General features: G+C 37.8%; 1 protein-coding gene across 11 annotated transcripts in view; it reads right to left on the minus strand.

The window, feature by feature from the left end:
- The window catches only part of TRIP12 (thyroid hormone receptor interactor 12), an 80,840-nt gene that overhangs the window by 39,840 nt on the left and 24,772 nt on the right, over window positions 1-16,228 (minus strand). For 8 of the 11 annotated variants that reach the window (XM_074833766.1, XM_074833769.1, XM_074833765.1 and 5 more), the window contains 3 exons: window positions 12,955-13,101; window positions 4,085-4,210; window positions 2,319-3,118 (listed from right to left, as the gene is read on the minus strand). In XM_074833766.1, the coding sequence (XP_074689867.1) occupies window positions 2,319-3,118; window positions 4,085-4,210; window positions 12,955-13,052 (1,024 nt within the window). In that variant the 5' untranslated portion in view covers window positions 13,053-13,101. The remainder of the gene's footprint in view (window positions 1-2,318; window positions 3,119-4,084; window positions 4,211-12,954; window positions 13,102-16,228) is intronic. The other 3 variants (XM_074833770.1, XM_074833767.1, XM_074833771.1) reach the window with 1 other exon arrangement.

The following is a 16,228-nucleotide window of genomic DNA, read 5'->3' on the forward strand; positions in this document are numbered from 1 at the left end:
AGATCACAACTACTAATAATTCTTCTTGTACTTCTTAAACTGCAATACCCAGAAGTGAACAGCACTACATTTATATAGACATGACTGATGATGTTAGCCAGAATGTCCCCTCTCAATTCTCTTCCTAGAACCACTCTCCCCATCATTTCTCCTAAGTTTTTGCAGCTCCTTGCATGTTTGTTTGTTTATATCCCACTAGTTCTATAAGCCCTACTTCAAACATCTGTTTCATATTATACCCTTATACAAGACTACTGAGTTTTAGCTTTCACTTTCTACACAGGATTACTATGACTTCCAGTGACATGTTCCCAGGCAGAGGAGCATACACCTCAATAATTTAATCCAGATCACTGTTTGCCTTACTGCTTTAGAAAGCTTTAGGGGTGTTAATATCTGTGTGAAAAAAAAAAAAAAAATCACTTACTTCTGCTCCCTTATCCTCTAGGGGTACTAGCTTGCTACAGAAAATAAATTTCAGCTTGCCCATTCTTCCTTAAAAACCTACCCTGGAAGTTTATTTTCTTAGTATTTTCTTGATGCTTCTCAGCATTATCTAAAATGCGTATTTTGTTAAAATATTTCAAAGTTGTCCCAATATTTTCAAGATAGTGAAGCTGTATGACAGACAAGTTATTTTCTCTTTAAAAAAGGGCTGAGTTAACAATAGTTACCATTGATTCCAAGATCACTTCAATCTGTTGTCAAAGAGCTCTAATGCACTATTTGAAAGGCTGAGACTGTTCAAAAACATCATAATTTAACACTTCTATTCTAGGCTGAGTTCTCACTCTTAGTGATATCCAGTACAATCACTTACTCTGATCAGTGATATTCAGTGTAACCACCATTGGAATAAGTTTTGCTGTAGTCTACAGTAAAATAAATACACATTATACATTTTAGACTTCCTAGTATCACCTGTTAGTACTTTTTTTTCTCTCCTCAAATTGCAATACCACATAGAGAAAGTAACTTTAACCCTCTATTGAGTCTGGAAAGGTCTCTCACCATGCTTTGTGCCCCTTACCAGTAACTTTTTATACATACACAGACATACCTACAGTTCATATCAACTTGGTTTTGTGACATATACTTCAATGTCTTAGTTCATTAGCCTATAACAAGGACAGGCTTAGCTAAGAACTTGTTGGTTAATCCCACTCTTGCCCAATTCCTACCACTTCCCCCTCAATCCACCCTGTGCACATTTATAGAGTTTTTCCTCTGGAATTCATCACCCTGTAAGTCTTGAACCATGAAGCAAGTAGACAAAACCTTGCTACAAAGAAAGTAACCTCTCTCCTCTTCCCCAGCGCTGTTCTTAGTCTATCATGTTAGGGCATTCCAGAATCAATACTCCATTCATGCAAGTTATCCAAATCAAGCCTTTTAGGTCAATTAAATCTATTTTGATTATAGAGGAAAACATCCAGTTGCTCTTGTTTATTTCACTTATTTCCTGCATTAGTATTAACTGCAGACATGCCCCGGTTGGGACAGCCTACTTGTGCTCAGGTCTAGATAAAGGAACAACAGTAAGGAAGCTTAGGAATCCAACTTCTTAAATCAAGTTTTAGATAATACGTGCTATAAATCGTACAGTACACAAAGGCAGCATGATGCATTTCAAGAAAATTTTGTTCAATGTAACAGAGCTACAAGCATATCTGCATGCTAGCAAACAGGTGCTTTGCTTGGAGACAGCCTATATTTCCCAGTGACAGTGTCCAAGAACAGTACCTGTTACTCAAGTCCAGCACCAGAGAGAACATATTTTAGAACAATTTAAAAGAAAGTGACTAATGTTGCAAGCACTAGGTACACCAGGTTTAAAAGATTACTGTTCTTAAAGTAACATCAGAGATTCTGACAGTAAGGAAAAATCAGGAAAGTGGTCTTGAAACAAGAAACCATGTATTATCTACTTGTTTTCCAGCATTTATCACTCCCACTTCATGACAGAAAGCTTATGAAAATGAGGGGAAAAAGAAATCTGACAGGAGGAATATAATCAAGGGTTTTGTAACATATATGGCCCATCACAACACCCAACTATTTTGCATATATTTTATTTTTAAAATTGATTTGCAAGACACAGAAGCAACTTGAAACTTATAGAACACTGACTGTACTTAAATAATTTGCTTTAGCTATAAATAGTTTCAGTCACAGCTTTACTTCAAAGCTCAGCAGAACACACTAAAAGTTAATTTCTCTATGAAGATCCCAGGAAGCCTGAAAACAATGTAACTATTTGTTTAGAAGACTTGATTGTGAAACATACATGCTTATTCTTCCCCAAAAGAACAACTTACTTGCTAGCTTAGCCTGTAGTCCTGAAGGTCCAGGTTTTGATGTCTCTGACTTGGAAGAGCCTGGTAGAGACAGTTTTGTTTTAGGCAGACTGACTTTTGGGCTGAATCGAGCAGCCCAGTCAAACTTTGAAGAGCCACCTGTTTTACTTGGTTCTTTGTCCCTGCTACTCCTTCTTGGACTGGGGCTGGATGCAGAACGGGAACGTCTAGCCTTATTCTGGTCCTTTCCCTGTTTCACTCTGGCACCCTGAGGAACAGTAGAAGAAGCAGAGGCAACAGCAGAAGAGGAAGAGGATGTGGAAGCTGAAGAAGAAGAATCAGTGATGGTGCTACACCCAGCTTTGGCTGAGGTCACCGATTTTGAAGCCAGCTTGGAGAGTTTTGCTGACTTTTCTTCAGCGCCAGTTGATTCAACTGCTGAACCACTCTTTATACAAGACAGATTCTCTGTCCTTTTCCTTTTCTGACTTCGGGAGCTACCAGCAGCTCCACCCTTTCTGGTGTGAGCCTTGCTTGTTGATGGCAATTGTGTAGACTTCGGCTGTTCTTGGTCTAGGTGTCTTCTCTTAGATTTAGTATGTGGCTTGTTAGTTTCCAAGGAAGTTTCAGTGTGTTGAAGTGCTTTGGGTTTTTTAGCAGAGCTGGGAGAATTGGTCCTCCTGTAATCTGGACTAGCACTGCGTTTAACTCCTCGAGAATTGTCTTTCTTAGGCACTTGCCCCGTTTTTTGCTTTTCTGAAGTATTGACTCTCTCTGGATCTTCTTGTTGTGGTATTAAAACAGCAGATGAACTACAGCCTCTGTAGAAGTAAGCAGGAACAGTATTAGTGTTGAACTTGAGAAACCTCAGTTGCAACAGTTTAGCAAGATAAATGTCAGTATTCTCTAATAATAAAGGAAACCACAGGTAAGAAACAGGGTTGATTAAGTCTACATTGAAACAAGAAAAAACTCCATGCGTGTATGAGAACAATCATATTGCAAATGTTTGCTAGCATGAAAACTAAAATAAATTGCAAAATAAAAGCACAGTACACTGCTTTTTTTAAAGAGAAATATATGAGATAACATAGATAAGATTTTACTATCTGATTTTATTTTTTGATAGATATGTTGAACTGATTAAAAAAGGGAAAAAAATGAAGCCATGAAGCTATTATCTGAACATTTGAGAAGTTCCACAAGAGAGTAAGGAGTGTTCAGTAATGCATAACTAGTTATAACTGGATTCTAGTTCAAGAAAGGCTCTTAACGATAGGATAGTTTCTCAATCTTGAAACTAACGTAATTAATCACAAAAATGGCAAAACTGTCTTCTACATGATAGAAAACTGTTCCAGTGTGCATATAGCAGAAGTGTATGAAGAGCAAAGTATGACCGAGATGATTACCCTGAACACAGGCATACTTTAGATTATTACATGTTTCAATTAATACAAGACATTGCTCAGAACTCCTTGGGCAATCTTCCCCCAATATGAAGCCAGAAGAGGGGAGAAAGACCTTGCAAGTATTCCAGGACTAGTTATGCAGAAATCATTTCCTCCCCATCACTGATGGAATGCTCTTAGCTGGTGAATTAGAAAAAAAAAAAAAACCACAAACAGAATGCAAAACACTGAAATATATCCACTGAATGCAATACCTAGATTAGTTAAAATCTGTTAGTCATACATTTTATCAGAACTCTGTATAACTAGATGTATTATACACAGTTGTGAAGCGCAAATAACACTGGTTAACATACAAATATGAAGAGCAATTACCTTTTAGAAAAGTGTCCCTTGGACTGCTCAGAAGTAGTATTAGACTGCACTTTGGGTGTCTTTGAAATAGATTTTCTACTCTCAGGAGGGCTATGTGCCTTATGTTTTGCCTGCCCTAAATGTGACCTGTCAGCAGAAAGTCAAAACAGAAAGCTATCAGGATTCCAAGATACAGATACAAACCTGTAGGTGGAATTATTATTTATTTTTTGGAGCATTTACAAATATTAGTTTACAGCTTCAAACCTTTCCATATCAACCACTAACATTACAGCAATATTTCAAAAGAATCACCTGGTGCAGTTACAAATCACCACCAGTGTACCTGTTTTGTAAAGCACACAATTATTTAGTCATTTTAAATGAATAAAACATCTTCTCACACCTGAGCTGTGCAGATAAATTCAAATTTTTCTGGTGTGCAAGATTACTAAATTATTCACCTAAGCATTAAGCTAGCATGCTAAGGCACAAGACTAGGGCACCTGTCAAAGACGTCTTCTCAAAAATAGACATACACTCATCAACCTCACAGTTACATGCATTAAGATTTTACCCAGTTAAGGGTGTTTACAAGTTTGTTTCTTTGCTCTTCCATTTAGGAAAATCAAATGCTTGGAATGCAAATGCAACCAGTTCCACTCAGTAGGAAAGTTCAACCCTGCCAATTATTTTCTGGCTGCAGATCCACAAATTCAAATGATTGAGAGCTGTTTGGTAACAGCTGAAGTAAGAGGAATGAAGAAACACATGCTACCAATGAAGGCCTTCAGATAAGACAGGAAACCTGTGATGTCAGAGAAAGGAATGAGCTACAAGAGGTCTTTCAAGCAGCTTCCAGCTGCATGCAAAAAATGGTTTATTTCATGATATCTGACTGGAGGACAAAGATCATACTATACCATAGATAAAGTATTAAGTTATATCTTCACATATTCCGTATCTATTTTCAAAACCAATCAGAATTACCATGTGCAAGACTCAGAAGAGACAGCTCATCAGCATGTAAAACAGCATGATAATAATAAGATTAAGAAAAATAAGTAATAGTAATAATTGCAAAGGCAAGAGACATCTCACTTGTACTTCCCTGGATAAAACACACTTTTGGCTAAGCTGTCACCAGAGGAAAACTCTACTGCTCATATCCTATCTATACAGAAACCCCAAGCACCACTAACCTTTATGAAATCTCAAACTAGTGTAGTATTAATGCTCGAAGATGCAATGTTTCAAAGTTAAAGAACTGCTGATTATATGCTGATATGCTATTAACCTAGGCTATCTAGTCCTTTGAGCTGAGTTATGCAAACATCTTTGAATCATACAGGGGAAGGGGAGAAATGTAGACTTCATATTTAAGTGTCCTGCTCCAACCCATGACCCCAAACATCAAAAAGTTTAGGCCAAAAGTGGAAGAGGTAAAAGCGTTCCACAAGCTTCCAAACAGCTTCTTCCAAGGAAATGCCAAAAATGTAGTAGCAAAGGCAGAGCTAAACCTCCTATTGACCAGAAAGTTTCACTATCCTCTTAAGGATTTCAACACAAATTTAAACACAAACCTTAGTAGGAAAAAAGTACCAAGTCTAATCACCTAAGCAATAACCACATGACAATATGCTTACAGAGTTGAAATGGTAAAAATTTGGTAATATTATGGTTTTTCTTGATAACCTTCCTTTGTTTTCTTCTGAAGTATTCTCACTCAGTCAGTTACCAAAACTGATGAATACACTTAGACAGCACATATTCAAAACATCTTCTGCGGTTCATCTTTCTAAGAGCATAACAGTCTGAAAAGATTAACAGCATCTTCTCCATACTCTAGTAATTTGTTTTCACTTCACATACTAGAATAAATCACTTTTACTATCAAAAGCAAGTGAAATAAAAGTTAGATCTTTAGCTCGCAATAGCAAACTCCATCAACGTAAACTTGGGAATGTTTCACCTGACACTCAGTGTTTGGATTTTCCTTTTCCCAACAAAAAATTAAGGCGTGAAATTTAGTTTTCCCTTGAAATGTTTTTCTTATGGGAGTAACAGAAGTTATTACATAATTTGCACTTGGCAGGAATCTATTTTATGTAAGCTAACTGATCAGGGTTCATTTCTTTTGAAGTATATTTTAAAAGGCTATTTTCCCTTAAAGATTTTTGTTTTGCTTTAATTAGAACTGGATTCAACTTAGTGCTTTAAGTATTCACAGAACACAAATAATTGAAGATCTTTTCAACTAAAATATGGCTAAAGCAATACATCAAAACATCAAGTACTTAAATCAGGCACTGAAAAGTTTCCAGTTGTTTCAGGCTTCTTCCCTTTCACCTTTAACTCCTTCAGGTTCTTAAGTTTTTACAAACAATTTCATACCAATGTCCAATTTATGTAGACCAACAAAGCTACAACCATATCCTGGAGAACATGAATACCATATCATGCAGACTATTTGCATTTGCTTTATTTTCTCTGTCAAACTATCAGCAAAAATAACACTCATAGCTGGAGCAGAAAGGTTACACTAGAAACATAACAAGTGGGGAGTCAAAACTGATGAGGTTTTTTTAATTTTAGTTTTAAAGACCTACTGTGTTCTCACTTCTCATTCTTTGAGTTTAATCATTCACTTCCCATGTGTTGCAAAGAGAAGGTACACAAGACATAGCAACTGTACATGCAGTAGCATGTCATTTAAAAGGAGCACGACATTAACTCCCTTCTCTAAGATTTATACGATGGCAAGCAGACTGACAGTTTGGAGAAACTGCAGGATTAAGTTAAAATAACTTTAAAAGAACATACACCAAACAAATTATCACTGTCCTGATTTATATCGAGGTTGTGACAGCTTGCTTCAGGTCTCATTTAAAGTTAACTTACATACAAAGGTAGTTAAAATAGTCTAGTGAGCTAGAAACAAAAAGAGTAATGCTTGGAGAACTAAGTGCTATGAAAGGTACCTGGGCAGCTAGAAGATTGATTCTTGTTAAAGGCTGTGAGCTACCTGTAGTTTTGTCCATAATTCAAGGTTTTTATCTCATAACTTACCCAGTTACAAGCTCTTTATTCCCGTCCATTAACATATCATTCATTCAGAAGCTTCACTTAAATTTTCCAGCAACAAGTACTTTAGAGAAGCTAAGTTCCTCACTATTGGCAAAAAAGTAAATATTTATGAGCTTATGTTTGTCCATTTCTATTTGCAGGGGCAGATCCAGAAATACTGAGTGCTTGCTGCACCCTCAAGTGTTGCTTTGGATTTTCTTAGTTTCGCCTCCCCCACCCCAAGTTAAAGACAGTTTCATAACCCACTCCAAGGCTTCATTCAATTGGGCAAAGCTGTCTGCTGATACATGTTTTTATTCATAGATAGACACTCAGTTTTGAGTAGCACACATAAGTTGACCGGTGACCCACCATTTACTTTGCAGTCTTCATATAATCAATCTTGTGGAAACTACCAGCCCTTAGCATTCCTTAGCAAAACCATAAAAAGGAATCAACTAGAACCTGTCCGCAAGGAGTTACTCCATGCGTATTAAAAACCATACCTTTTGAAGTTAGTTAATAAACAAAGTGTTTCATCTAAGCCATGTTCCTCAGCAGCTGAGAGTGAGGTATTAAATGCCTCCAAACATGAAGTCTACAAAGCTAAACACCCTTCTACTTCTGTCAAAAGTGAGATAAAAAAGCAATCGCACAGATGAACTAAGCTGTGTAAAAAACCCTACTTTCTCTCCTCAAATACTCCACTCATCTTCCCTACCAATGTAAACTTTAAATTTAGTTTTTACACAAGTCTCAGGTAAGACGTTACGAGTTCACATATTATCAAGACTGGTCCAAAACCAAAACCTGTTTAGAACAAAAGCCATATAACTGAAAAAAGCATTCTTCTTACTTTAGTATTTGAAAAGGGTCAGACCAAATTGTTTTCCAGATTCTGCTTATACCAATGTCCTCTATGCAGCTAACAAGGATCTCTTATTTAGCCTTCAATCCCAAATGCACAAGAACATGTATATATTACATCATGAAAACTTAGTTTTTATAAAGTATCATACTTTCGTAAGCAACTGCAACAGCACAGCAATCACTTATGTCAAATTGATATCCCTACTTAAATACTGCTGTTCCTAAAGATTTCAGAAGAGTGACAATACGCAGATTGAAAGATAAGCACCACTGTCATTTCATGCAACTAAAAACAAAAGTTAAAAAGTTTTGCAGCACTACTACATAGATCCACTTCCATTACTCCATACCAACATACTAAAACATTGCTCACAACTGAAAGGAACAGCCAACTGCATCACTTTCAGAAAAGATCTTACTGTGTGCCTCGCAATATCACCTCCAAATTGCTCCCATTCAAAGTAAATACTATGGCATCACTGGCAACTTAAGCCACAAGGCCACAATTCTTCAATACGCATGGTGACAATGTAGATACAGAGTTAAGAAAGTGACAGCAAGTACCTTCCACACCCTCTCCTCCTGCCCCCAGGAAAAGAATGCTCTCATTAATGCATCTGCTTCCACTCCTCTTTGGTTTACTGCTGCAAAGGGAAGCTTTAGTATCATTATTCCTTCCTTACAAACCTGCAAAGAGTCATCCTTCAATGGAAAGTGCTGGAAGAGTTAGTTCAGATAAGGGTTCGTGTACAATTAGGAAGGTGTCATCCTAACAGTAATTCTAGATTAGGAGGATAACACTGAATAATTTTCAATCCAATAGTAAAGCAAGTCAGAACTACAATATCCACAAAAACAGAAAGTCATCCAAAGCACAAAGGTATTTCAAGATCACTACTGACAACAAAAAGTGAAAAATCACATTAACCCAACTTAACCGAGGCCAACTTGGTATGCACCTACATGGTGGGGGAAAACAGTTCACTGGTTTATACATCTGTAAACAAACACACATCTCTTGATTCTTTTAGAGAACAGCACACATCATAGATGCTAAGTTTACTTTCAATTTGTGCTGCAACAATCTTTCTACACTGTGAGCCTAGCATCACTGTTTGGTTTTTCTTAAGCAAACGCAACCATAAAAATCAAACACTCAAAGCTCCTATCAAGTTACTGTGTTGAGTGTGAAATTGCTAGTAAAACCCCAGCAGAAACCACATCACAGGTATCCCCCAGTCATTCTGACTGCAAGTATTGATCTTATGAGGGTGATAGCAAATAAGCCCAGTCTAGAGGAAAATGGGTTTGCATTGTTGTTTCCAGGTTAAGCCAAATCTGCCAGTGTTAGATGTCACAGGAGGATGATTCGGCATGTTTTACATACTAGACCAGAGAGGAGTTTGGCATTTCCAAAGTCTGCAAGTGAACAATAGCTGCTCATCAAGTTAAATTGACAAAGTTTTAAACAGAAGACCTTTAAGCTGCAAAAAAGCTAAAGACTACCGAAGGACATGCATTAGCATTTTGGCTTGAAGCAGTATCATTCTCCAGCCCCTCTCCTTTTTAACACCTTTCTCAACTGAAGTCTATCGCAGTCAGAGCATAAGAGTTGGAGGCAAAGTTAGGGCTATTACAAACCCATTTGGCTGTACTACCAATGACTATACAACCGCTCACATTAGATTAGCGGACTTCACATCAAAGTCTGAAATTATAGTACGAGTGACAGAACTGCAGAAACTGAGTTTTTGTCACTTAATTTGTATTTTGAAAAATGCATGCACCTTAGCCACAAGAAAGCTTTAAGAAAAAAGCTGTTGCATTTCCAGCATTTAGAAAGCTATTTATACAAAGCAGAAATGTAATCAAGTACACAAGTTCAGACAGTATCGAAACTTGTCCTTGCTCGAAGGGTTATGATTGCGTATCTGTGACCAAAGTGAAGTAACCTTCTCCAACACTTTACAAGGTGTGGCCCTTAAATTTGCCTATAAACTTTGTGGCTAATTTTAGGTTGAAGCAACAACCCCCTACAGACTCACATTACTCCTTAATTCCCTCTACAATACTAGTTGTTTGTTGGTTTGTCTCGGGTTTGTTTGGGTTTTTCTGTTGGGTTTGGGGTTTTTTTGGAGGGGGGAGCAGGGGTGGGGTGGTGGTGTATGTTTGGGTATTGGGTTTGTTTTAAGAAACACATGGATCTAATAAAGTGGCTAAAGAAAGTCTCATACTGTCTGTACAACTACATCAACAGGTAGTGCAGATCACCAGAATTTGTAAAACAAGATAGTTTCCATTAAGGACCAATGTCCACTATCTACGCATTTCAATGATCTCTACTTCAAAGCAGATCAGATTACAACCACAAGTGACCAGGATGCATGAACTGTTTTCCTACAGCACAACTTCCAGTTTCGTTTTCTCCAAAAAGATTTCAATTCAAGTGCTCCAAGGCCATTCCATGATGTTAGCTAAAGCACAGCAGGTGAGGATGACAGATCTGCTTCAAAAGAACATTCCCAACTCCAACTAAAATACTAACACAGATGCATCATAAATTCAGTTATTTGCACAATATGAGCATATTATTGAAACTGGTCTTCCCACAGTTTGTTCATTCTATTTCAAGGAATAAATTGAAGTTTCACTTTATGGATAACAAGTGTGAGAAAGAGACTGGGAAGAAATGTCATGTCTCAAGTGTCCCAAAAGCACTCATGTAAGAAAAGGTGGTTTTGGTTGTAGGGAGGGTTTGTTGGCTTTCTGGGGCTTTTTGTGTTGGTTTTGGGGGTAGGGTTTTTTGTTGTGTTTTTTTGTTAGTTTTGGTTGGGGTTTTTTTTTTAACTATAGCAGCCAAAGCAGTGTGTATCACCAGAATACATCAAGGCATAACAAAGGTACATCAAGCTGTAAACTCTAGACCCTCCTATGTACTGTTCAGCAACAGAACTAGAACATTCTATCCCACTGCATGCTAGATGCGTGGAAGGATGAGTCCTGAGGTTTGTGTCTAAAGACAGGCAACCAGAGAAAGAGTGACTGTTACCTGAGAGCCTGTCTCTTTCCATTTCATCTACAAATTTTTCAAGGCCCCAATTGATCTGTCTTACATTGTTCCTTGTACAATAGCCATTTCTGCCCAGCAGCTTACTAAAGAGGAGATATAAAGACAGTAAAAGAAACTGAATTCATTATAGTTTATATTAACCAGCATGCTTTATCCAGGCCTTTTTGATAGGCTTTGCCAGCCAATAATGCTTGTTCAGAGATGGAAAGGCAGGGCAGGTACTATACTAAAGAGCCCACATTTTCAAAGAGGATTGTAAATTTCCATCTGCTTTACTTAAGCAAAGAACTTTGGTTCCAATAAAGGTCAATAACATAGTTCAGGAGTGCAATACACCCTTGCTCATGGAAGTCTGACAGACATAGATTTGGTGAGAGGTGGAAGAGGTCCAGTCAGTTAAGACAAAATGCATCTTGATTCACTGTATGACAGCATAAGTAAAAGATCACAATGCACCAAAAGACTAGATGTGTAACTTCCTTATAAGAAAACAGTGCTACCCCTAAAATTCTTAAATTTGTCTGACTCACTGTAGAGCGTACTGTACTATAAACAGTAGATATCTGAAGAAGAATCCCCCCACCCCATAACCAAATAACTCATCTCTAATTCTACATTTTAGGGAGAGGCTTATTCACCCCAGGTCTAGTTCAGTGTAAAAGGAAAGAGTTGGTGGGGCAGTATCTAACTTAAACATCCATTCAGGTGTAGAGATAACACAGAACAGACAGAATGGAATGATGGGTTGACCATACCTCAGTTAAACGAGTATTCTCCAAAAACGATTCTAGCTTGCAAAATAATTAGTTACATAAGGCAGCAGCTTTCCCCTCCTTATGCTACAGAGGCCCAGGACCTTGTGTTTATCATCTGTTTTTCCATTTCTACAGTAGAGACTAGTTTAGAAAAAGTGCAGCTGCATTTTGCAGATTGGATTATTCCCCTCCAAGGTTCTTCAGAAAAACAGCTAGCCTCCTTCATCCATTCAACCGTAACTTTGTTCTTATACAACAGTAAGAAATATACCTCGTCTTCATCATTTAGCCTGATTCCTTTATAGTAAAAAAAGTTATCTTGTGCCACTGACCTGCAATATTTTATTACTCTTATACCAAAAAATCCAAGTCCAAGCTACACACATTCAAACGACTGCACCAGTAACACCTCTGAGGAAGTAAAATACAGACAGATGCTGCCTACCATGACACTATAACCTTTCTTCATTAGATTAATATTTTAACAAAATTAAAGGAAGACTTATCCATACAGGTTTCACTCAGATGAACACTCTTAATTCCTTAAAGGACACGGCAATAATTATACAGTCAACATCCATAAAAAAAGTTTCAAGGATCTTCATTCTTCACGTTCTGCTTACAGAACAAACACATCCTGATCCACTTGCTCACCAGTACATTAAAGGATGGCAAACCTTTTGTTCTTGAATTATCCAAAATTCAAAATTATGCACCAAATTAATACACAGTGCAAGGGAACAGAGGGGTGCCAGTTATTCAGTCTTCTCTAACAGGGACACAGATTTTCCCAGATTTCACAAACCAGTTTCTCTGCCCGTCCATCCCCTCCAGATATTTTTGTTATCAGGGAAGCAAGACAGGGAAGGAATTTGTTACCACCTATGATTTGTGGAATATAGCTCAGTTACACTTTTCCCCCATAGACCTACTACTGCTGTTCTAGCTGAACATGCATGATAGTGAGTTACCCATGTTTTCAATCCATACAATAACAGTACAGAGAGCATTTCAGAGGTAAAAAGATTTTACACAAGTTTCGGTGCTTGGATTGCAGGGTAGAAAACTTAATTCTCTAATTAAATCACATGAAATTTGCTTTCATACATTAAAACAGACATAAGTCGTACCTTCCTCCTACTGCGTCGTCTTGTGGCTGGGCCCCAGCAGTGTTCCTCTGTGAACGTCGCAGTGACCCCCCTGGATTGTTATTAGGCCGGTTGGACATTGGCACCTCTCTCCTGAAGGGACATACCCTTTCTAGACACTATCATTCACTGAAAGACAAGAAAGAGATAGTCATAAGACACATGGCATGAAGACTCACAGCCATGCCTCAAGAGACAAATGTAAAATGCTATTGTTTAATCAAAAACTTAAGACAAAAACGAAGATTCTTTAGATCCTTAATACAGAGCAACCAGTGTTCAGTATATATAGCATACAGATGATCTATTGAACTAGATGACCTTTACAGGTCCCTTCCAACCCAAACTATCCTACGATTCTATGATGACACACTTCTTTCCTGGCAGGCTTCTATAATTATTTTATGAGACAAGACAAATGCAATTTAGGAGAACCTGTATTTGTCAACATTAAGGAAAAACAAACTAACTAGTAAAACTCAATGCTTGATAGACAGCAATAGTATTTAAGTATTTTAACTATCGTTGTAGGAGATGACAATACCAGTCTCATGAACGAGCAGCTGTATCCACAGGATTACAGAAGTAACTTAACTACTGTTCTTTTACCACTCTTTCTCTAGTCAGATTTATACAACTTCCATTTGAGTAAAGAAACATACACAGTAATTCAGGAAAAGAGATCTAGCTATGTAAGTAAGAAGTTCTTGCTCATGAGAGCTTAATTAGTAGGAAAAGGTATTTGAGACAAGAATTAATGAGTGTACACAATTATTAAAAAACAATATGATGGCTTTGTATTACTACTTTTGGAATTGCTTTGTGACTGTTAGAGGTCTACAGATTATATTTTTGGTAGTTTTATGGAAGACTAACATAACATCCAGCTGCAGTTCTCAGAAACAGAGGTATTTCAAGGTCAAGCCTCAGCTAGCTCCTCAGTGAAGAGAAGTAACTACTGTATCCTGGGCTAAACTGGTATTTCTTTACAGAGAGCATAGCAGAAGGACCACAACCAGCAAATCCATCGTCACTGTTTCTAATTGTGTGAAATCTGGTAAAAAAGGTATGTGCAAGTGAAAAAAGCCCCAAGAAGGAAAATAACCCAAGTTTAAGAACACAGTAGTCTATATGCTGATTCAGAATCTATTACAGCTATGGCACAGGAAGCAAGAACTCTGCCAGGAAAAAGTTTAAAACATTTCATCTGCAGGTTACTAAGGCTCAGTTCAAATTCAAATGCCTTCAATAAAGTAACTCTCAATACCTGGCATTGTCAGTAAAGCCAGACAATACTTGACTATAATTGTCTATTGCTTTGAAAGAGCCCACAGAAGCAAACAAAAACGAGAAGGAAAAAAAGAATCCTAAATTATTCCATTTTACTGTAGGCCATAAGAAACCAGGCACATAAACTGGTATTATGCAAACCATTACCTCACACAAGGCCAAAAGAAACATGTATATATGATCAAGACACCTGCACAGCACAAGAGTAAGTGATCAGGATTCTGCTAGGTCAGATTCAGTCTTTTAGACCGTAATGATACAACCTAGTACTAAAAGCTCTCCATTAGCATATCAGAAATATTTTAAATAAGCTCCAGAAGTCAAATAAAAGTTAGGCAGAAGAATTGCTCCCCTTCCTAATCCCCACATCACAGGAGTCAAAAGCATCTTTTTGAAGTTCATGTTCTTTCCACTAAGAGGTCCAACACAGCAGCAGACAGCAAAAGCAGAAAGTAGGATTAATTAGCAAATAACTGTCTTTACCTTGTTTTTTGACCTTACACTTAGAACTTGATAGAAGTAGAGCCCAAAAACCACAATCTACCAAAATAGTTCTTCAATGAACCTCGTAGCTAGAAGTCTTGATGACTGTAAATCCTACTCCTCAGAAGCTGAGCTTTCCCTCTTCATGTTTATTTCTTATCCTAACTCCTTAATCATAGTAAATATTCCCACTAACAGAAAGGTTTAAAGCTTTTAAGCAATACATGACACCTTCAGTCTACAATTTCTTATACTTTAAAGCACAAAAAGACTTACAATGAAACAGAAAAAGCCTGCTGTAGGTGTAAATTACACCAGCTTGCTGGTGAAGCCAGATTAGCCAGGTCAAGGAGAGCATAAGTGGCAGCATTCTCTTCAGAGTACACTGCAGATGCAAGACAACAAGCCTAGCATTAACCAGGCTGAAACCCGACCAAGGTTCCAGCACTACCTACAGGGTCTACCTGAATTCGATCACAGGCACTGTCAAATGCTGTTGTGCATTCTCTATTTCTTTGTATTCAAACACCAAATGAAAAAACATCTCTTCATAAACATCAAAGAGGAACATTTTGTGCATTTTCCACAAGGAAGTAGTGTCCCCTCTGCCAAAGGTCAACTAAAGTTGAAATTGGGTACTCATGTCAAACTATCAATCATACTATGAAACAGTTGCCATAGATCTACTGTCTCACCTCATACTGACTCTAAGAACAACATGCATTCCAGCAGGTTTCATTCTGCAAGGAGCACTGCTCACTCTAGAGCTCTGCTAGGTCAGCCACATGCCTTTCCACCTAAGGCCAGTACATGGGCTCCTCCACAAAATACCAGAAGAGTTAGCAGAAGAAAACATCACACAGGCAATCCTGGTGCTGTCTAGGGAAACCTGAGTTTAATGTTGATCTGTCTGGGTCAGCCAGCCACTTTAAGAAGTCTGTGCTTAGAAGTTATGCAGTACAGTGTGTTGTCATACACATGGTATTTTCAGCTGTGTAGAAGAATGAAGTGGCAGCTGTTTTATCCTGTAAGGCATCTGTCAAGTCAAGATGATGTCCAGAGTTTATATTGAAACCTCTCAACATAACTGCATTTCTTACCGTGTAGTGTGTTACCATACGACTCCCAGTTTGCCTTTAAATATAATGCTGCTTCACAATTCAGCTATGACCTTTAACATCAAAACATTAACTTAAGTCTCACTGCAAGTATCTGAAGCCACACAATATCATGGGCCCAGTTAGTCCAGTAGGGAAGAGATCTTTTCAGTGGGTCACAACTGTGACTTCCACATGTTAGAATGACAAGAAGAGAGCCCTAAGGCTCCTAAATCTGAACTTCAGACTTGTGCCTCCATATGTAAGCCTCACTCCCAGGCTTATTCTTCCCCCTCTTTAAATACCTAAATTCAAAGGAGATGCACAATCCAGTAGATCAGCTGAATGCACCAGTGCAGTCCTGTCACATTTTAAGACTATTTCCT

The sequence above is a fragment of the Strix aluco genome, chromosome 9 (assembly GCF_031877795.1).
Source record: "Strix aluco isolate bStrAlu1 chromosome 9, bStrAlu1.hap1, whole genome shotgun sequence".
Taxonomy (NCBI): Eukaryota; Metazoa; Chordata; class Aves; order Strigiformes; family Strigidae; genus Strix; species Strix aluco.